Raw genomic sequence first — 22,557 nt, forward strand, 5'->3', positions numbered from 1 at the left:
ATATCTCGATAGAAATTTATTATCATAATGATATATTTCAATTGGAATCGAAACACCATTCTGAAAAAAGCAATTCCATAGAGATTGAAGAGCATACGTGACGTACAGCTGACGTATCTAGCCGCGTCAAGTGAGTAAGGTTACTTGGGTGCCGGCTATGCGGTCCCATGTCTAGGCACGAATACCAATCGATCCAAAAATATTCTCATATGATTACCCATTTTTGTACCTCAAAAATGTAACACGACTCATGATTTTATCGTGTTGGTTACTCTCATGAGTGTCTGGTCTACGGAATGAATGAAAAAATTGTTTTTTCTTCCTAATGGAATATACATATACCTCTTCGTGAAGAGTTTATTTCGGGGTCAATTGGTTTCTTTTTTCTTCGAAAATTTCACAAATTTTTACATGGAGATGAGTAGAAAGCTGAAAAGTTGACCTTGTTTCATTTCCATCACTTCCTCCTATTGGAAGACTATCTGTCACATAGGACATAAAAGTTTGAAGTTGATAATAGCCTGAGTGAAAAAATGAAAGTTAAAACAGGAGTACCACAGGGAACAGTTTTAGGTCCCACACTATTTCTTGTTTACATCAATAGTATCTGTTCCATCAACAACGTTGGAGGTCATCTCATATCATATGCGGACGATTAACAGGTAGTAATTGGAAGGAGGCATTTGAAAAGGGACTGAAAGAAATTCAGATATGGCCCGATCACAACCTTCTGAGTCTGAATGTTAAGAAAACTGAATTTATCACACTCACCCTATTGCAGAACGATCAACCTGGATTAAACATGATCCATATGCATGACAGAGACTAATACAAACAAATACAACAAACTGTAATTGTGCTAACATTATAAAAATTACGGAGATGAATAAGTATCTGGAAGTTATTGTGAATCGGCATATGAGGTGGGATGACCACATAAACTATTTATGATGTACTGTTTGGAACCTTTGGTGTAGTAATGAATATTACTGAAGTATTTTCCCAATCAACAAACAAAGAAAAACAAACAAGATTCGTTACTAGTTCATCCATAAACATACCAACATTCAATAAAAGTCACACACACAGATGTATTTTCTATCATAATCCAATATTATTCAATCTTCTGAGAGTTAGCATAAGAAACAATTTCAATCTCGATACATTCCAAAAATCAATCAAAACATTCATTATGTTCAATAGCAAACTTTATTCGGCTAAACATAAACGATGTTCAGCAATCTCTCCATCATTTCCAAGGTTCAGCAATTCTGTAAATTGATTAATCGAAATGTTTGTATATAGGTATAGATATTTGATGGTTGACGTTATATAATTGAATACCCTGAGCGGTAGATGGAAAGCGTACCACAAGTACATTAGTTACTTAGGTGCATCCATCCTCACAATGTGGGTAATAAAACTGTGCATATAAACTGTAAAAATGATGTAAAAATGATGAATAGATCTTGAAATCTTGAATTTTTAAATCTAGTTGTTGATTTTTCGAGTAGTTTCGAAAAATGTGTTTGATTTTCCAGTTCATTTCACAATCCCAATATTGAATGTGACTAACTGGAAATTCCATCAAATTAAATTATCACTAGCATTGATTCATAAAATGTCGTCATGAAAATACACGTATGAAAACTTTCGTTTAGAAAAATATTCGCCTCCCATCCAAACATCCTGGAAAACTACACAGAAAAAGAATAAACAACACACTGCTAATGCCTTACGAGTATGTAATGCACTTTATCTCAACCGTAACACTATAGCGCATTAGCGTTCATCTTCTGTACATTTAATGGCTTCCATAAAGTTTCAACATATCCAAACAGCGACCGAATTTCTAGTGAACTAGGTCCTGAAGTATCGATTCAATCGTGATATATGTTGGACCAGGGCCAACTCCAATACAAAACTTACTCGGTTACGCATCAAGAATATATATTTATCGAATTATCTGAGCGCCAGATTGAATCACTCGACCCGTATCAACAAGTGGAAAGAAGCAGTAATAGAACTTCATCCTTACTGAATAGTCAGTCATGACAACAGTACATGTAAAGTACTACAAAATAAATTTCTGAAACTGATACATTCAAAAAGTTCACGCTTCCCTACAGACAATTTGCTTTGTGAGGCCGGTGTTTTTGACATTCGTCAACTCTTTTATTTCAGTGTAATTTTAACCGTCACACTATTACAACACCCGGAAAAAATCATAATGTTTTTCCATTAACATCAAAATCACCTTTTCAGCATACATATACTTTCCTGAATCCAAAATTATTCAATACTCTTCCCAATACAATGAACTATATAATTATATTTCACGACTTCAAAAAGTCATTTAGGCAATTCATATGCAGACAACAAAGACAAATGATTTCTGATTTTGTTGAGAAAAACAATATTTGAAATAAAGTTTTTATCAATGTAAAAAATGTGTGAAAAAACAAAATTGTTATTAGTTCACAATATAACCTTATATTCTATATTAGTACATCAGTATTGTTCATTTTACTCTATTTATTTATTACAATTTCTAACACACCGCTTATAACATTGGCGTCATTTAAACAATCTTATATCACGCATCAACCATTGTATTAATTTATAGTTACACATTTATATGCGTGTGTGCCAATGATTTGTAAATATTCATTTTTAGATTCAGATTCAGATTGGTACTTATTGAATTTTTTCATATTTCCGCAATTGTCAGTCAGTATGTTTATTATTTATAAGTTTTATTGCATTGTATTTTCTCGAAACAAGTGTGAGAAACACTTATCGAGTACTCATTTATTCACCTTCATCTTCTTACTACATTGTTCTGTATTGTTCTTTCCTACGTGAATAGATATTATTATTATTATTATTATTATTGAACGAATAGGTACATTTGTTCTGAGATTACTTCATAAAAAAATTTAAAATATCTTGAAAAACGTATGATGCACTGTTTGGAACCTTTGGTGTAGTAATGAATATTACTGGAGTTTTTTCCCAACACCAAATCGTTAATTTTAACACCTCGACACGTCTTTCGATCACCAAGTGATCATCTTCAAAGAGGAAGATTAAAACTAGAAACTGATGGGAGCTAACCCTATTTATGCTATAAAGGTAACCCATAGAGGTGAAACATCCAGGCGTACCAACCATACAGGTATACCAACCTAAATTGATTTTACAATTTGCCTCATCTATTATTTTACAATATATGTTTATATAAAACAATTTTCAGCTATATAAAAATTAATTTCACAATATTGCCTATCCAAATTCATTTTTGCAATGTGTCCTTATGTAGTAATCAGTAAACCCAACAACATTATTTTATTTTATTTTAACAAGCTATATAGTATGCTCTTTGGTATAGGTCCTTCATCGTTATTCATAATAGTATTGTGTATACTTATTTCTACACTCTCATAGGCATCTAGTTGCCTGTTGTTGTTAACTTGTCTAACTAATCCTAATGAACTGAAGTCTATGGAATGGTTTTGTTGCAAAATATGATGGGCGACTGCTGACTTTTCAGGTTTTCCATATTTCAAGTGTGCTATGTGTTCCTTATATCTTACTTTAATAGATCTTCTTGTCTGTCCATAATATTTTGCATCGCAGTCCTTACATTCAATTTCGTAGATTCCAGACTTTTCCAAATTCTCGACTTTGTCTTTTGGACTTCCCAAAAGGCTCTGTAGTGTATGACTTGCTTTAAAAACCACCTTCATACCTAGTTCCTTGAAAATCTTTCCAAAGTTCTTCGTATATTGCTGGTATGGAAATGAGATGTATTTATCTTGGTTTTTGTCCTTTCTGAAAGTCGAAATTTCGTTCATTCTCAACCTAAACTTCTTTCTCATTATGTCATCTACAATACCCCTCGAGAAACCGTTAGTGGCTGCTATTTCCTGTATTGTACGTCTTTCTTTTGTGAACCTATCATGTGTTAGAGGGAAAGTCAAAAGACGATGCACTAAAAAATTCAACCCAGCACGTTTGTGCTGTACACATCACTGTGGACAGCACAAACTGTAGCAGCCACTAACGGTTTCTCGAGGGGTATTGTAGATGACATAATAAGGAAAAAGAAGTTCAAGTTAGGAATGAACGAAATCTCGAAGAAAGGATAAAAACCAAGATAAATACATCTCAGTTCCATACCACCAATACACGAGGAACTTTGGAAAGATTTTCAAGGAACTAGGTATGAAGGTGGTTTTTAAAACAAGTCATACACTACAGAGCCTTTTGAGAAGTCCAAAAGACAAACTGGAGTATTCGGAAAAGTCTGAAATTTACGAAATTGAATGTAAGGACTGCGATGCAAAATATTATGGACAGACAAGAAGATCTATTAAAGTAAGATATAAGGAACACATAGCACACTTAAAATATGGAAGACCTGAAAAATCAGCAGTCGCCCATCATAATCTGCAACAAAACCATCTCATAGACTTCAGTTCATTAAGATTAGTTAGACAAGTTAACAACAACACGCAAGTAGATGCCTATGAGAGTGTATAAATAAGTAAACACAATAATATTATGAATAACGATGATGGACCTATACCAAAGAGCATACTATATAGCTTGTTAAAATAAAATAAAATAATGTTGTTGGGTTTACTGATTACTACATAAGGACATATTGCAAAAATAAATTTGGATAGGCAATATTTTGAAATTAATTTTTATATAGCTGAAAATTGTTTTATATAAACATATATTGTAAAATAATAGATAAGGCAAAATTGTAAAATTAATTTAGGTTAGTATACCCGTATGGTTGGTACGCCTGGATGTTTTACCTGAATGGGTTACCTTTACAGCATAAATAGGGTTAGCTTGCATCAGTTCCTAGTTTCAATCTTCCCCTTTGAAGATGATCACTTGGTGATCGAAACACGGGTCGAGGTGTTAAGAATAACGATTTGGTGTTGAGAAAAAACTCCAGTAATATTAATCTTGAATAACCAGACTTCTGGACCTCCACACCTCCCTCTTCATAGAAGAAATGTGGGAATCAAAGAATGAAAGAGCAATTGTTTTCGAAACAGAGTCCTCACAAAGATATATACATCATGCTAAAAAGTAACTTTCAGACGTAAACTGAAAATACACCTAAAACTTTTCAGGATTTTTGAGCATTCCTATTAGTTCAATATACTTAGCCTAAACTAATTTGGTTTCAGAGAAAAGTATTCTACTGTAACCGCAAATAGAGATTTGATTCATCTGATAGAGAATAAGGTGGAGGCAGACGAGTTTGTCATTGGATTGTTTTTGACTCATCTCGTGCCTTCGACACTCTTAACTTCAATTCCATCTTGACAAAAATGTATGCACTCGGTATACGTGGAAAAATGAGGACTGGTTCCGTTCATTCCTAGAAGGGAGGAAACTGATAGTCAGAGTGAATGATAAAATATGTGACCAATTCTTAGTGTACTCAGGAGTGTCTCAGGGTAGCGTCTTGTGTCCACTGATTTTTTTGTTATTTATAAATGAGCTTCCCGAACATGTGGAAGATGAAAAGGTTCACTTATTCGAAGATGGTTCCTCAATTTTGATATATGGCCCTAACAAAGTTGATCTAGTAGCTAAAACAAAAAATAATTCGACCAGTGGTGTCAGAAGAACAATTTATTGATGGCAATTTCGAAGATTCCACGTATCGACTGAGGAAAAGCCATCGCTGAAAACCTGTATATAAACAGTTCATCAGTCACAAGTAGCTCCAAGTTTTTGGGTACAATCGTCGACGAAAACCGCAAATGGGACAATTGCATTAGGTCACTATGTTCCACCTTGAATTAGCACTTCTCTGCGTTGAGAAATTTAAAGAGCTGTTTAAATGAAGAAGGTCTCATGAGCGTTTACTATGCATTGGTATATTTCTCTATGAGTCATAATATTATAGTTTATGGTCCCGCTAATGGCAGCAGCAGAGTCTTGAAAGCACAGAAAGGAATCATACGATTGATATTTCAAAAATCTTGCAGAGATGTTTTCAGAGAGAAGAGAATATTGACATTCACGAGTATCTATTTGCATAAATTATTAACATTTGCCTACATTCATAAAAACCATTTTATTCAAAATGCGGATGTCCACCACTACCCGACCTGTCAAAAAAACCAATTCAAATTTAAAATTGTCAACTACTCGACTTAATATGCTGCGGCAAACTTTTATAACATGCTACATGATGACTTGAAGAATCAGCCAAACCTGTTCAGATTCAAAACAAAATTGAAATGTTATCTTTCATCTCGGGCATTTTATAGTATTTCAGAATTCATTTCGGGCTGTGTTAGGAATCACACGTTGAAAGGTAAGACCTCATCAATCCTCAGCTCGCACAAGTTTCGACCTCTGAGGGTTGTCGTTCGTAGGGGTGCGACAGCTGGTTAACGGAAAAACAGATTTGAAACAGACTTTTTTTTGTCAATGAACAGTGTACTGTGTACTACCTACTTTCAGTGTTGTTTGGTTTGAAAATGCTTTTCACAGTGTTTTATTATGATATTATTCTTACATTGTTCTATTTTCGACTTATCAATCCAATCCATAAATTGAAATCTGGTCGTGAGTCATTTCTCATTGCGAATGTCTTTTATATCATACACCAATATATGATTTGCTTTGAGCGACTGTCAAATAATGAATGTGTAAAGTGTCTCAGTTATGTACTTGTGTGTCATATTTTTCTATGTAGTGTAGATGTTTCAATTCAACTCATTATTTTGTACTATTGACTCATAAATTCACCATTTTTTCTGTTGTTCATCAAGTGTGGAAGCTGTATATAGCGCCATGTGACTCTCTCTATTCCCTTTCGTTTCGAAAAGGATCCTGATGAACATATAGGTTTCTTTTCATTTCCCCTCCACTGTCATCAGTGATATCATCATATTCCTTCCGTTGAATGACATCCTTGCTTCTCTCTGATATGCTAGTCTGAAATCTTACTATCTGTTATATATGAACAATTTATGTTCTATGTCATCCAGCATGAGAATGATTAGATTCAGCTCTTGTCTATTGTATAGATATTTCCTGAAGGAGATATGTCCAGGCAGTACTTGTATCAAAAAGTAATCCATCTTACCATACGTTCTTTTCTCCTACTGCTCAATATTAGGTACCAGCTTATCGGTCCATCGTCCGTACTTTCCATTAGTCCACTTCGCTTGTCAATTCCACATGAGGTTTGCTTTTGCATTCATTTTTACTACGGATTGAGAGATCTGGAAGAGGTGCTCCTGCTATCACTTCTACTGCTGTCTCAGAAATTGTTCTATATGTACCACAAATCTCTATAACTATTTTCCTTTGGAAACTAGTGACCATAAGTATCAGTTTTTGATTTCTCATCATCTTATGCCAGATTGGCGCAGCATAGATTATTTGGAAGTTGGATGCATTTGATCGGATTTCGAATACTTGAAAAAATACAATGAACACTTGAGGGACGATCAAATAGACCCAACCACTTTGGATCGACCTATAGGTATACCTACCTAACTATCTCATCAGTAAATATTTATATTAGTGATTCCCTTCAGTTCATATACAAACGACCCAAATCGAAATGAGTTACCATATTTTCAAGAGGAGTTCATTTTCATCTGAATAATTTCACCGTAAATGCTATTCTGTTCAACTATTTAATCAATCTCCATAGATTGTAGGGTCCACGGTGGACATTCCACCCAATAATCAACTGACTAGTCTTGTGAAACGTAAAACTACACATACATACATCTACTACACATCCACCAATAATAAAAAACCATTCATATATAAGTGTCACATTGTAAATGGTATCAAAATTATTTTTGATATTTCTGATTGACTGACCTTGTGCCGGAGCGTATATATTCAAGTAGAGACAGTCTTCGCTTTGGTTCTTCAGGAAAGGAAGCAGCCTCCTCAAATACTCCAACCTCCCCTTAGGCATTTTTTCGAGAGCTGCGGTTTCGTTTGAGATGTCCGGAAGTTTTTGTGGGCACACCGGACCCAACTTATCCGAAACACGAATACCGTCCCAAGGACTGGGCGTGCGCGTAGGGCTGAACCGGTTCGATTGTACAGGGGGAGTCGCGTAGGGCACTCCCAAGAACACTTCTATCGGTTTCAGAAATCGGTGAGAGTCCATGGGCAGGATGAGCCCCTGTAGTCTTCCGTAACGTGTTTGGATGATTCTCGTGCTGATTTTCGCGTTTTTCATGAAACTGTTATCACCTTCTACCCCCAGAAGCACGGTCGTTACAATAAAAACCAGCAGGATCGACCAACTCTTACTTTCCATTTTTTAAGGAGGAAACATTATCCCGAGTAAAGAAATATTAGAGGATATTAATCCTTCGGGAAGTTTTAATGAAAACCCACACTCTCGAACTTGAAAGACGTTAAAAATACCCAACACGGGAAAACACTAAGGAGATGTCGAAGTTTTCGAGGTTGGAATTAATTATTGTTTCTTGAAAATTGAGTTTGTGATTTGGCTTTGTGGTGTTCGGGAGATGGGGAGAACCGGCATCGTGGCTGCTCATGCGTTAAGCTCTGGTCTTTTTCGACACTGAAGTGGTCCTGAAACAAAAAGGTTTAATTAATTCATGAAGGGGGTATTTTCTTAATGTTCTGGATTACTTTATCAATTATTCAGATGGAGCAGAAATTGAAGAATCCTGAGAAACTTGAAAAATAACATGGAGGATTGAAGAGTTTCGTGATTTTTATTCTGACCTATATCAAAACCTTTTCTAACGTTCTGCAAATCAACCTACACTGATCAAAAAGTCCACTGCTGTGGTAGTCAATATCAAAGGCGCTGATTCGGAGTTCTAGTGATGTTCTTAACGCAGAAGCTTTGGATATTCATATAGACACCAGAGGAAAATACACTATTTCTATGATGTTTTCCTATTGTTCTGGACCAGTTCTCTATTTTCAATTGATATCGATTGTAAATCGTATTTCGGTATATCATCTCTCTGTACATCATACTTTATATACTCATCAGTTTCTCATTTCAATTCTCATATTTCTGTTAAATATCATAATCAGTGCTTTATGCTTCATATGATATTGATATTTATACATTACTAGCTGTTGCCTGCGGCGTCGCCGGCGTAGACTTTGTGTTGTCACATTAAGTTTCGTGATAAACCATTTTGAATAAATAGTTACGACTTCAAAACTGATTCTCTACCCTGATGCTTACTAACGCTACACAAAAGACCTATCTGTATATTTCAAGATTATAGGTTCAGTAGCTTCGGCTGTACGTTATACAATATTGAATAGCATCAGAAAATAACTGAGAAGATCAGAATGAAAGGCATTGTTAATTCTACTAATCCTATTCCTTCTCAACGAATTCGAATTTGAGTTGGTATATATGTAGATCATGACTTGGAATAACACATAGGTTAGGTTCTCAAAATAATGCGGATGAAACAATGTAAAACAGCTAGAATTGTATAAGTGAGTACCTATTGATTGACTGACACCCTTACATCAACGTACAGCTGAAGCTACTGATCCAAGAATCTTGAAATATGCAGGTAGGTTCTTTTTATAGCGTGAATGAGCACCAGAAACCAGAATCAGGAATTTCCATACTCAGGGGAAAAATAGGTGGTATTGAATTTCGTTAGTTTTAAAGTTGGGAACCTGAAATTTTGGGTTATTGGAAAAATATTGTAACTACTTTTTTAAAGAATTGTAAGCGGAGCTACATCTAGTAATTCATAGTTTTACTTCAAAAAAACAGTAACTGACAAAATATACCAACTTCATTAAGTAATAAATAGCTTCGAGAACTGAATTATGTTACCTATAAAGAAATTGGCAGAACTAGCACAACCGTCAACGACGTCTGCCTCACGTGTCTGCCCGTGTTATTATATATATATATATATATATATATATATATATATATAAAACAGAATAATTAGTGACTGGATTAACTATAAATCGGTTCAATTCGTGAGGTTGCAGTCAATAGCTGAGCTGTTGTTACAAAGAAAACTCTTTGTTATATGTCAAGCTTTCGGTATATTTCACACCTTCGTCAGGACAATAACGTGAGAATAAAATATAAAAAGGTTCAAAAACAGATGGAAAAACATTAAATAATGACAGTTGCTAAAAATTTTTGGCTCAAACTATCTTTACCACAATCTGGAATCACAGAAATACTGGAAATTTTCAACAGTTATGATCCTTATATCAAATTTACCATTGAATGTGAGGATGGTGAACAAAGTGTTCCTTTCTTGGATACCAAATTTCATCGAACAACTGATAATACCATCCTAATTAATTGGTACAGAAAACCAGTTAATTCGGATAGATTTATGAATTATCATTCATACCACAAACAATCCATGAAAGTTAATTTGATAAAACAACGTATACTTTGTATTTCCGATTGTTCTTTCCATAAAAAAAATTACATATTCTTTTCATGTTGTTTAAAAATAATTCATATCCAGAACCTTCATTAAATAAAATACTGTTCAGTACTCCGTATTCATTCAATGAAATATTAATAATTAATGATGATAATAATACTATTTCGAATAGCAATACTTCTGACATAGTTCTTGTTTCTCCACGTTTTGTATCACTTCCATATAAAGAAGAGGTAACACCTAAACTTCTGAGAATTTTTAACAAATTTATTAATAATAATAACTCTAAAATTTCCTGTAAAGCCTCTCTATCCATTAATTCTATCTTCACCAAAATAAAAGACAAAACACCTCTTACTCATCAATCAAATGTTATATATTCTATCCCTTGTCAAAATTGTAACAGCATATACATTGGTCAAACTTCCAGAAATTTGAAAGACCGTATTACCTCACATAAAAGCGATAGCAGATTAGCCCCACATAGATGTGCCTTAGGCGAACTCAAATTCCTGAACAGAATACAAATAAGAAAGTGAACAATTTGAAGAAACATTATTCAACTTACGATTATCCCTAATTCGAACAAATTCCAAAAGAGAATTTCAATATTGATACCTTTCTTTCAGTTTGACGTTTTTTTTTCAACAATTTTCAGATGAGATTTTTATATATACAGGATGAATTATAACATTGAACGATTAAAATTGATATACTCAAATTAAGTTCCAAAGGGTTTGAAAAAAATCAAGAATTATGGATGATTATTGAAAAATTTACAAATATCAATGGTTATTTCTAACAGTTCGTGAGATCTGTGGAGTTCAATGTTGCATGATATTCATACAGCGATGATGATATTTGGGTCAATAATTGAGTATGGTAAAAACGAATAATTTTTTTTCTTTTTCCTCCAGTAGCAGTACAGTCTGATAGTTTTCAATTGGGGCCTTACTTGTATTTTGTACAAAAAATATTATATTATTGCTACAATTATTTCTCCTGTATTCTTCTCAATAACGATTGATGATGACATACTTATATTGCAGAAATGCAGTTGTATTTTCGTTTTTTTATTTTCATTGTAGTGGAAAATGTAGTAGATTGTTGCGATGTGATTCCATTATTTTCTCCTCGATTCAAATATGATAAATTTCGAAGTTGAATTTTGTCTCCAAACAAAATTATATTTGAATCTGAATTCTTTTTTGACAAAACCGTGGTGCTTGAGTCCAAACGTTCATATCCCATATATTTTACTACTAACAGCATTATCACCACCATATTTCAGTATGAAAATGTTATTCAAGTACGCCATTACAACAGCAGAAACAACAAAAACTCGACTTCTTTTTGTTCAGTTAGCACTTCTGGGTTTACAAATGGTATAATTTTAAAAAGTACACTTTCCGGACAAAGCGACCCGGTCGGGTGACGTAAATCAGAAAGGCATTGTTTCAGAAGTAAGGCCGTCGTATATTTTCCACAATGCACACTGTCGCGGTTTTGCTTTATCGGGAAAAAGCCTCCGGAGGATGTGACAAACTTCGGCGTTCCTGGAAATCATTATTTTAATACAAACAGAATAAAAAGGTATGCGGGACCGGCTGTTCGGATACGGTTGAATAGATTTCCTTTCGGCTATCCGGTACTAGGGAGGAAATCTACAAGATAATTTCTGCATTGTTTGCTTTGACTTGCATAATATTTATTCAGGCGAGTGGCTCAGTTCGTTGAGACGAAAGAGATCCTTTCAGGAACAATACAGACTCTTGATTCCTGCTTTCATTGATGAATCCAGCTGAGTATTATAGATAGAAATATTTTTCTTCACCAGAAAGCTGTTTTTAGAGGTCAGTGATAGTGCACCTTTAGATTTTTTCATATGAAACTATAACAAGCCTAATATAACCTTGATACCACTTTTTTTTTCCGTCTCAACTGAAAACAAAAATAACTGAAAGAGTTTCACAGCTATTTTCCAGGTTTTTTGACCATGTTCTGCAGGTTTTTGAGCCTGACAGATCATTATTGGCTATGAGAGAGTTGACTGATTTAATTTGTTATAGGTTTATTTCAGGTAGCCAGATTTCATTGATGTCAATATTTTTTTTTCAATTGAAATTAATGTCATGTTTATGGATTTCTATTGCCTCCCTGTATGATTTCGGATGATAATTGTCAAATTCCATCCAGTACCTGTGAACCATTGAACGGGATGAAGTTTGTGTCTTCTTTGACTGCATTTTCGGGTATAGCTGATTTTTCCTATGTTCAGAAAGCCGGGTACTTATTTTTCTCTTCGTTGTTTCAGTGTGGACCGACCGACAGCTACAAGGATGCTAGTATACCCTTGATGTTGATGAAGGCTATCTGGGGTCTTTGACCGATCCTTCTCTGATCGTTTCTGCTGTCCTGAAAATTGGTTTAACGTTGTGTTTATCCAAAATTTCACCATCATCAACATAGGTCAGAATAGTTTCAACATTGACGTGCCTATAGATACATATCACTTCATTTCCAACAGGTGTACACTCTATTAGAGGAAATTAACAATATTGAATTCAATTAACATTTTGTGAATAGATTAGTCTTTACAATCTTGAAATGACACAATTCAAAATTATTTTGTTTGTTTGGTCTTGATTTCATCAACTCGAGTGATGGATTGTTATCAGTTCCATGATAAATTGTATAAGATTTTATTCTCTACAAAAATACAATGCATGACATTCAGCAATATTGAAATTCAAACGATTATTGGAACACCAATCAAGTGTCAAATCTAATCCATACTGTTAGTCTACGCAGTCTAAATCATTTTCTGTCACATTATATTTCAAGGTCATCATCGTAAAGCAGTTTTGAATTGTCTATTGTTTCAATTGAATCAATAATGAAAATTGAGGAGAAAGGAGGTCCAAAATTTGAGCCATGGGGTCCTCCGGAAATGGGAGTTTATGAAGCACATACTCTACACACCGTTTCCTATCAAGTAGATAATTTTTCTAGCTGGAGTTCTCTCTTCTGGGTCGTATCATCAATGGATAATTTCGTAGAATAGCATTCCCCACCAATCGAATAGAAATTGTCTGGGTCAAAACCAAAATGTATTTCTCCTATATCAGCAGTTCAGAAAAAGACTTCAGACATCATTTCAGGTAAAAATCTCACATCTTCGACTGATGTTTGTTAAAGAAAATTTGCCTGTTTGTAAATGAGCCTTTTTCAGAACTGAATTATTTGGTGCAATGCATTAATTCGGACTCCCATTGTCTAATGTGATATAAATTGATTTGAAATTCCTGAAAGAATCTGTAGAAAATTGGAAGAGATTAGCTGAAAAATAACAATTATAATAAGCGAAAGAATTTGAAATTACAATAAAATAAAATACAAGCAATTTCAGTTTCTTTTTGCCTAATATAATTGTTATTCTTCAACTGATCTTTTTTAATTTTCTACAGATTCTTTTAGGGATTTCAAATCAATTTATATCATATTAAACAATGGGAGTCCGAATAAATGAAATGCACCACGAAACATTGTCAGCCACCTTCAAACAAACGGTGAATTATTTAGGTTTTGAGATCAAATTTGTAGCAGTTTCTGCCTGTTTGTAAATGAGCCATTTTCAGAACTGAATTATCTGGGTTTTGAGATCAAAATGATAAAACTTTTTGGAACTGAGACTATTTAAAAATCATTGAGTTAATGAAATTCTTTTTTCCATTCAATAATGCGGATAAAGTAAGTGAAATTCATGAATACTGAATAATTCAATTATTAAGTAGTTTTAAAGTGATTCTTCTGTTTACCTTTTATTACAAATCGACAGATACTCTAACCGTTTAGCTTTGTTCAATTTTCAGATAGTGAAAAGTTGAAAACCAAGAAAATCAGCAAGGAACATTGACTCCTTTTCACAAAAAATATCTCTCGACTAGTATTATCTCATATCGTGAAACTGCCCCAAATATGCATTAACAAAGAGAGGTCATTCATATTTCAAAGAACAAACAATATTCTACAGAAAGTGAACAGTGAACTGACTATCACAAATACGACATCGTTCATATTTCTTAAGTTGTTTTCAGTATGAAATCAAGGATATACTATTGTTAGATACCTGCAACAAAAAGTTTGAATGATTTTCCTGAATTATATGTCTGCGCATACATGCTTCAAGTGAAACCCATTTTCGGTCTACAACTTACTTGTTAACTTTCGTGATCATGATTTTTTCAAGTCTCTACATATCTGAAATCACTTCACTTGATCATACTCCTCGATTTTATTGAAACTTTCACTTCACAATATCCATAGAATGAAGTTACTCAAAAAAAAACTAATTTCATCTATCAAATAGCTGACAGTAACATAACAGTTAGAGTTACTTAGATTCATCTAGAGAAGAACCCACTGAAAATTCAGGGAATTCTACAAGTAAACTCTGACGTCATTTTTTCGTGACGAAAACTGAAATACGGCTCAGAAGCTTCGCTTAGAATGGTGAATCATTCAAATATCAACTTCAATCAAGTGGAATGTCTCATATTTTGTTGTGTTCAATTGTTTATCATCAACACCCTGTTCATTATTCTGAACCAACTCAAACGAATACCTCTGATACTCAAAACTCTCTCAAACACTAACCTGTATGGGTACGAAAGCAATTCTCCAACTGTCACGCCATCTGAGAGAGTCTCGAAAGAGCCTCCTGTTATCCAACTAAATAAATTGAAGCAGCACTTAAAGGATACATGAAACAAAAGCAGAACGCAGTTCACATTTCCCTGAAGATAAAAATGTTTCCATGTTATAAAACATGTTCTAAAACAATTGCAGCCGGATAACATGCTCAGATAAAATTTAGGTCACAAGTTATCTCTATGAGAACTATATCATTTTATCTTGGCGTTTTCTTTGGCCAAGCTTCTCGAGACCAGATATAAGGATTAAAGTTTCAGGCACTACTTCAGTTACGTTTTCGCAAAGTTATACGATATGATGCCATTAGGAGGTCAGCATATCTGGATTACGTTCTACTTGTGAATTTATGAATTGTCGGGCTTTGTGTGGTGGTATTTGTTTCAAATATTATCAGTTCCATCAACAAAATCATTCCCTCAGTTTTTCGTTTTAAGATGGAGAAGTATAAAGCCAAAATCTTCGTTTCTCAAAAATTGGCCTTTTCTAGAAATATAACCCTTCAAATTCAAACAAGATTCCTTTGGCTGGGATTTAATCAAATAAGCGTATGAATGTCATTGCGCACTGTCATCGATGACATGAATAGATTCAACTTATTCCAGTGAGGATGACAGTTCTAAGAGGTGGAATTTGACATCTTTCATTTAATATATTTTGTAGAAATCCTGAGAATGATATCTGATTCAATTCCATAATACATACTGAGTGTAGGAAAGTGTTATTTTCATGTAATTCAATGTTTATATGAAAGTTACTGCTTCAAGTAGATTTTTTTTCCAGTTTGTGTCTGAACGTTACCTCTTTGCATGATCTACATATCTTTGTATGGGTATAGTTACTTTTTTTCGAATCGACTGCTCCCTTCCTTCCTTCGAAAGATTCCCACATGTTTTCATTCCAAGGTGTAGAAACAGAAAGGTAGGTATTATTGTGAAAATAGCGTAGGCAATTTGTGCCATATTCTTTGTATATTAAGCGCCCGTCGCTGTTTCACAATAATAGGTACTAGTATTTCTCGTTTGTTATTGTTTGAAGCTTAAACAATTTTTTCTAATTTTTTATTCGATGTTTTTTAAAAGCGTGTTTTTTAGTTTTTTAAATTATATTTATTCGTTTCACAGATGAGAGGCTGATGTTGCCATAAAGAACGACCACAAAATAAGTGGAGAATGCCTAAAACCGTTGATACCGGTTAATGAACATAATTTTCATTTGCGTCAGGAAGGTGAGAAATCAAAAAATGTGGAATGAGACCCATGAATGGTAATACAGATCCCATTTTCAAGAGTTCGTACTCTGACGTATTTATAGGCAACGGACAGATAAATGATGGTATCAGTCGAGATCAATAGAATAGAATAGAAGTTTATTCGACCACATTACACTTTACATGTTTGTAGAAGTCATGACAAATTTGTTACATATGCTTACGCACAGCAAAAGTAATTTCAGATCGGATGAGTATAAAATACAATTTAAGATAGTAAGTAGAGCAACATAAAGATTAACATTAAAAACATGAAAGAACAACATGATATAGCATATATACGATAGTCAGATAAGTATGTTGCTTGTATGTTGAGACTTAGGAGCGATTTTTAAAATACCCCAGGTAATCAGAGACAGAGTGAAAGCATCCCTCCAATAGTAGTTGTTCAATGGATTGTTTGAATTTATTCATACTAATATCTTTCAGCTTGACTGGTAAACAGTTACATAAGTTGTACTCCAAAAAATTTTTTGTGATTTAGCTATGCGATATCGATTTGTACAGATCTTTTCAGCGTTTCTCGTACGGTACTGATGAATATTAGAACGTTCAGGTAAGGTAACTCGCAATTCTGTGGATTTCTAGCAAAACATGAAAAATGAATAGCGTTGGTACAGGCATGATACCTAGTTTTTTGAAAATTGGCTGACACGGTTCCCGAAAACCTACATGTGCCAATATTCGAATGGCTCGTTTTTCTAAACTAAAGATATTGAGAGAACCAGGTGAGTTTCACCAAAGAACAATCCCATAACCAAAGTGAGAATGAAAAAGCGAATAATAAGTAATTCTTAATATATCGAAGCTGGTAATATTTTGAAGTTGTCGTAGAACATAAATAGTGCTGGATAACTTGCTCCTAAGCTAATTTGTATGTTGATGCCAAGATAAGGTATTGTCAAGTGTTATGCCAAGCAATTTCACCCTATCATTTGAGGGGCCTACAGTGGAGAGTTGAAGACGTTGTGTCTTATTGGTATTTAATTTCAAATCATTTGTTAGAAACCAAGTATTAGCTTCATTTTCAATGTCTTCCGAAATTTCTGTTAGTTTGTTGATACTATTTCCACTGTAGCTTAAGGTGGTATCATCAGCATAGAGAATTGTTTTATTTGGCGCCATAAAATTGCAGAAATCATTTACGTAGATGATAAAAAGTAAGGGCACAAGGATAGATCCTTGAGAGACTCCATGTGCTACAGGTTTGAAGCTAGAAATGGTATTATTGCAAGAAACAGCTTGATATCTATTTGTGAGATACGATTTGATAAGTGCAAACGAAACTCCTCTCACCCCATAATATTATAATGTTTAAAGTAACAGCGTGTGTGACACGCAGTCAAAAGCCTTAGATAAATAAAAAAGTGTAATGGCAGTATGCAGTCCATCTTCAAGGTCATCAATGACATATCCAATTATATCTTAAACAGCTTGCGAGGTGGATCTTTCTTTCCGTAACCATATTGGGAGTTTAAGAAAAAATCATTTGTTTCAAAATAGGAATATAGGCGTCTTTTTAAAATTATTTCAACAATTTTACTGAAAATTGGGATAGTGGAAATAGGACGGAAATTATCCAAGGAAGGAATATCTCCTTTTTTTAATATTGGGATCACTTTGGAGAACTTAAAAGAATCCGGAAATATACCTGTTTCAAAAATCAGATTTACTAACATGGTTAACGGGTATAGTATGATGTCGAGTGTTTCCATGATAATAGAACTATTTGAATCTTGGGCATTTAGGCAGTTTGAATCTTTTAGAGATTTTACCGCTTCTGTGATTTCAAGCTCGGTAACGGGCTTGAGAAAAAAGATGTTGCAGGGAGCTGGAAAATTTTTAAAGTTTTGTTAATCAGATATGGGTAATTTAGGTAAAGATTTTATGATACTTTCTGCAATATCCACAAAAAAGTCATTGAAATTTTCCGGTGAGATATGGGAAGCAATTTGACAAGTTCTCTTATTTCGTTCGAAATTGATGATCTTCCAGCAAGCATTAGATTTTTTTTGCTGAACAAATGTAATCATCATAAGCTCGTTTTTCAGCAAGTTTTATTTGCTGTTTATAGTCCCTCTTTAGGTACTTATATAGCTCAACATCAGAATAATCTTTGCTTACGTCAGCTATAAGTTGCTATAAGCTATAAAGAAATACTTGAAAATAATTCATTGACCCTCATTATGCAAGGTGATGAGTTAACTTGGTTCGCGAATCGCGCGTCGAGAGACAGCATTTTTGTTCTAGTGAGAGAAAATCTTTCCCTTCTGGGATTTTTTGTTCACATGCTTTTCTTCCATTATGCTGGAATTGTTCTCAAACAATATATAGTCCGAATACCCTCCAATTAAAAAAGCTGAATAATACAAACAGAATCTTCAGCAACATCTCCAGATCAACTGAAACATTAAAACGGGAGGGTTAACGGAATGGTATGACCAAAGATTTGTGGATGGGAGGAAATGGCTGTCTTAAACGTTTCAGACGGCTGTGAATTATTAATAAAACCACTACTTGAAAAACTCAGCTCAACCGAGCTTAAGACTCCAGTGAGACCCGGTTAAATGAAGGACGTAATGAAGGACGCTCTCTTGAACTAATAGCCCTTAATAATAAGCACAGTAATGAACAAATGAATAATTTATCCTAAGGGGTAGATCTTTCGGGCGATTTCCAGAAATGAACTACGTGATGAGAAAAATATTTGCTTTCGTTTCGTTTTTTTTTTGGGATGGGGGTTAATAAGAACAATTTGTTAATACATAATGTAACCTGAATCATATTTACGTTTCGAGAAGTTTGAGTATGATAAACGAAATCATGTTGACATCATTAAATGTATACATTAGAAAATTGTTACTGCCATATACGTCATTCACATACATTAACACTCGAAAATACATTTATTTTATATACAATTCTTACAATTATGGACATCTGAAAAGGAACGACCAACCTGTTAAGGAAAAAACGATGAACGAACTATACTTTTATGTCAGGTGAAAAAAAAAATCTGGCTTTTGTATTTATTTTTTTAGGTTGATTTCCACACAGGGCCTTCATATTGCTGACATTTGATATCATGAGTCATTTATCATTCATCTATGTGTTCAATTATTTCAATACTATTGTGGAAAGACAACTTACACTTTTGAAAATGAATATTTTGAAAAAGTTACTTCCGTAAGATGTGCTTGTGATATAACATATATGTGAAACATGGAAATAATGTTCATAGAACATTCATAACATTCTGAAACGGGCAAAATCATTACAGCAGAGTCCTATTGTGAGGAAATCGATGAAATGTACCAAAAATTGCGTCACCAGCAGCCAGCACTGAAAGGAACCCACGCCTGCTCCACAACAACGCCCGTCTACACGTTCCTCAAATCACCGCCCAAAAATTAATCGAGTTGAGCGTGGAAGTTTTGCCACACCAACAACAATCCCAAGACCTTTCGCCAAACGACTACCGTCTTTTCGAACACTTCGACAACTTCCACACGGTAGAACCTTCGCCAATCAGGACCAGGCAAAAACGGCTTTCGTCGAATCCATCGAATACCGAGCAGACCATTTTTATGCTAACATCGACAGTGTAATTTACACTGTCTTCACTGATTAAAATGGCGATTATTTTGATTGACTTGAATAAGTATTCACTGATATATTACAGTTTGAAAAAGACCCATAAAAACGAATAAAACTTTCAGAACGACCTAATACTTTATAACAAACGTCACTAAGATGGCCATGACTACATATCATGAACGTTATTGTTCGAACTAATCTGGTTAATATGAAAACGAATTGAAACTATCATATGGTCGATATTCTGCAGATGTTTCCCATCACCGAAAGGTGATGGAAAAGTAATTTTTTTATATCACAACTGGGAACTTATTGTTTTTCCACTTGAGATCTAATGCTGGAAGGATTAACAGACTGCTGTGATTGATTACCTCATTAGTGAAGTTTTTGGATTAGTTTTTTTGAATCCTGTCTAACGGGAGATCATGGATGTATCGAATTTTAATCTCAGAGTAGCACCGACACTGTAATTTTAAGTTAAATACAGAGTCTCATTTCAGCTGAATGAGTTTTAGGGCTGTAAATAACGCCTAGAGTTATTCTTCATCGATGATTGATGACAGTTTCGTTACTGATTTTTTGCCTTATTCGGAATAAATACGAGCTATGTTGATAACTCAGTTCCATCGTTGATAATTTGGATATATATTTTATTCAATTATTTCTGATGATTAAACAGTGAGTCCCAAACTGTTTCATCTACAAATAAAAAATGTATCAGTATCGTCAGGGAATTATACTACTCAATCTCCTGCTACAGACTCAGATAACACTGATTTTGATAAGCAATCTTTATTTTGAAAGGAGAATGGAAAGTTACGAATTCATGCAGAAATGACCATCCATGAACCATTCCGATTCTTGTATGGCTGAGAATATATGGTTATATTTTTGAATACCAAACGAGAAAAATAGACTGAATACGCTATAGTCAAAGGTCATCTGATTGTCTTGAAGCAGGTCTATAAATACTGTCGCGATAAGAATTTTTGACAAGATCAGTGACTCGCATAGTCTGAGTTCTAGTTTTGTATTGAGCAAATCATGATTTGAAATGAGTTGCCTGAGAACGTTATGAAAAGTTTGGTTCAGATAGCTAATATGCTTAGCGGAGCAAAGTTCTGGATCAAACCACAATTCTGTATTTTTTATCTCGGTCACGAAGGAAAGTAGGTATTTCTTTTTCAGTGTGGACTTGAAAAGTGCAGTTGGTGAATTCTTTCTTTTCAAACATCACTATTGCAGATTTATTAGAATTGAGCTCAAACTTGTAGGCTGTAGAAATATCAAAGATGGCTTCGAGATCGTTATGAATATATATGACTGAGCAAATATAGAATCACGAGGCGGAAAACAGAAATATATCTGCGTATCTCCCGATGAAAATCACAGATATACAAGTTGGATGCAAAAGCCCGGAAAAAGATCCTCGTGGCACTTCCTTTAATACCGGTGGAGCAAATGATACAACTCCATTCACATCTCTTTGAGTACTATTCTTCAGATAGTTTCCTGTGAGTGACACTGCTTTCCGAGACAAATCAAAGTAGACAAGTTTATCACACAATATCTCGTGATCGAGAGATTCAGAGACCTTGCTTCAATCCAGAACTACTGAGCAGATCAAACTTCCATCATCCACAGCTTTGAAAAGAGAGGTAGTGATTGACGGGAGAGTCATAGAGGTATCATGCTGAGATCCATATTTTTCAGCAGAAAACTAAAATGCCCGTCCTGGGGCGCCCCTCCAGGAGATAGAAGGGGCGCGTACATATACAAGAATAACGTTTCTATCGTTGTTACTCTGGACCGAATATTCCAATTGTGGCGTCAACCGCTGGAGAAAAGGCGATTTTATAAAATAAAGTAACCGTTTATTCCCCAAAACCGAAAAAACCAAATTTCAAAAATCGTATCAATACTTGGGACCCAAAATCTACAATTTATTACCAATAGAATTGAAATGTATTAACACAAATCCGCTTTATAAAAAAAAAAATCTAAATTTGGATACATTACTACCCAAGAACGGATTTACACCGTCTCATCAATTAAAACGACCAATACATTTGAATATCATCCTCTTCCACAATCAACGCTCTGTAGATCTTTGTAAATTTATATATTTGTGTTCATGTTTGCAAGAATATGTCTGAGTATATGTATGTATATGTATGTTGTGTATATGCGTGTGTATATATGTATTCTATTCCATTCACAAAACATGTTCCCCTACGTCAATACTATATTTGATTATTTTACACATTGCTTCCATTTTAATCTTTTTTGAATGAATCAAATACTCACGCTCAAGGCTTTTCCTTTTGTGGTTTTTGATTTGTTCACTATCTTTTGTCAATGGGTGGATGCATGTTTATGTGTGTATATGCGTATGCATATATATGTATATGTGTATATATGGAAATCTAATAAATATCATGAACAAGCTCTGTGAGCTTCAGTGATATGTTATGTTCATTCCTTTACTTGTTGAATGTTTGTCTTTTATCTTTTTGTACATTTTGAAATGAACAT

The 22,557-nt window shown here is 34.2% G+C and overlaps 1 protein-coding gene across 1 annotated transcript in view; it reads right to left on the bottom strand.

Annotated features, from left to right (window-relative positions):
• The window catches only part of LOC111509803 (neuroligin-4, Y-linked), a 783,062-nt gene that overhangs the window by 391,156 nt on the left and 369,349 nt on the right, over window positions 1-22,557 (bottom strand). The window contains exon 3 of the mRNA XM_074184600.1: window positions 7,885-8,616. Coding sequence (XP_074040701.1) covers window positions 7,885-8,335 — 451 coding nt within the window. The 5' untranslated portion in view covers window positions 8,336-8,616. The remainder of the gene's footprint in view (window positions 1-7,884; window positions 8,617-22,557) is intronic.

The sequence above is a fragment of the Leptinotarsa decemlineata genome, unplaced genomic scaffold (genome assembly GCF_025532065.1).
Source record: "Leptinotarsa decemlineata unplaced genomic scaffold, Ldec_3_MD MMD2_tig00026354_RagTag_RagTag, whole genome shotgun sequence".
In the NCBI taxonomy this organism is placed as follows: Eukaryota; Metazoa; Arthropoda; class Insecta; order Coleoptera; family Chrysomelidae; genus Leptinotarsa; species Leptinotarsa decemlineata.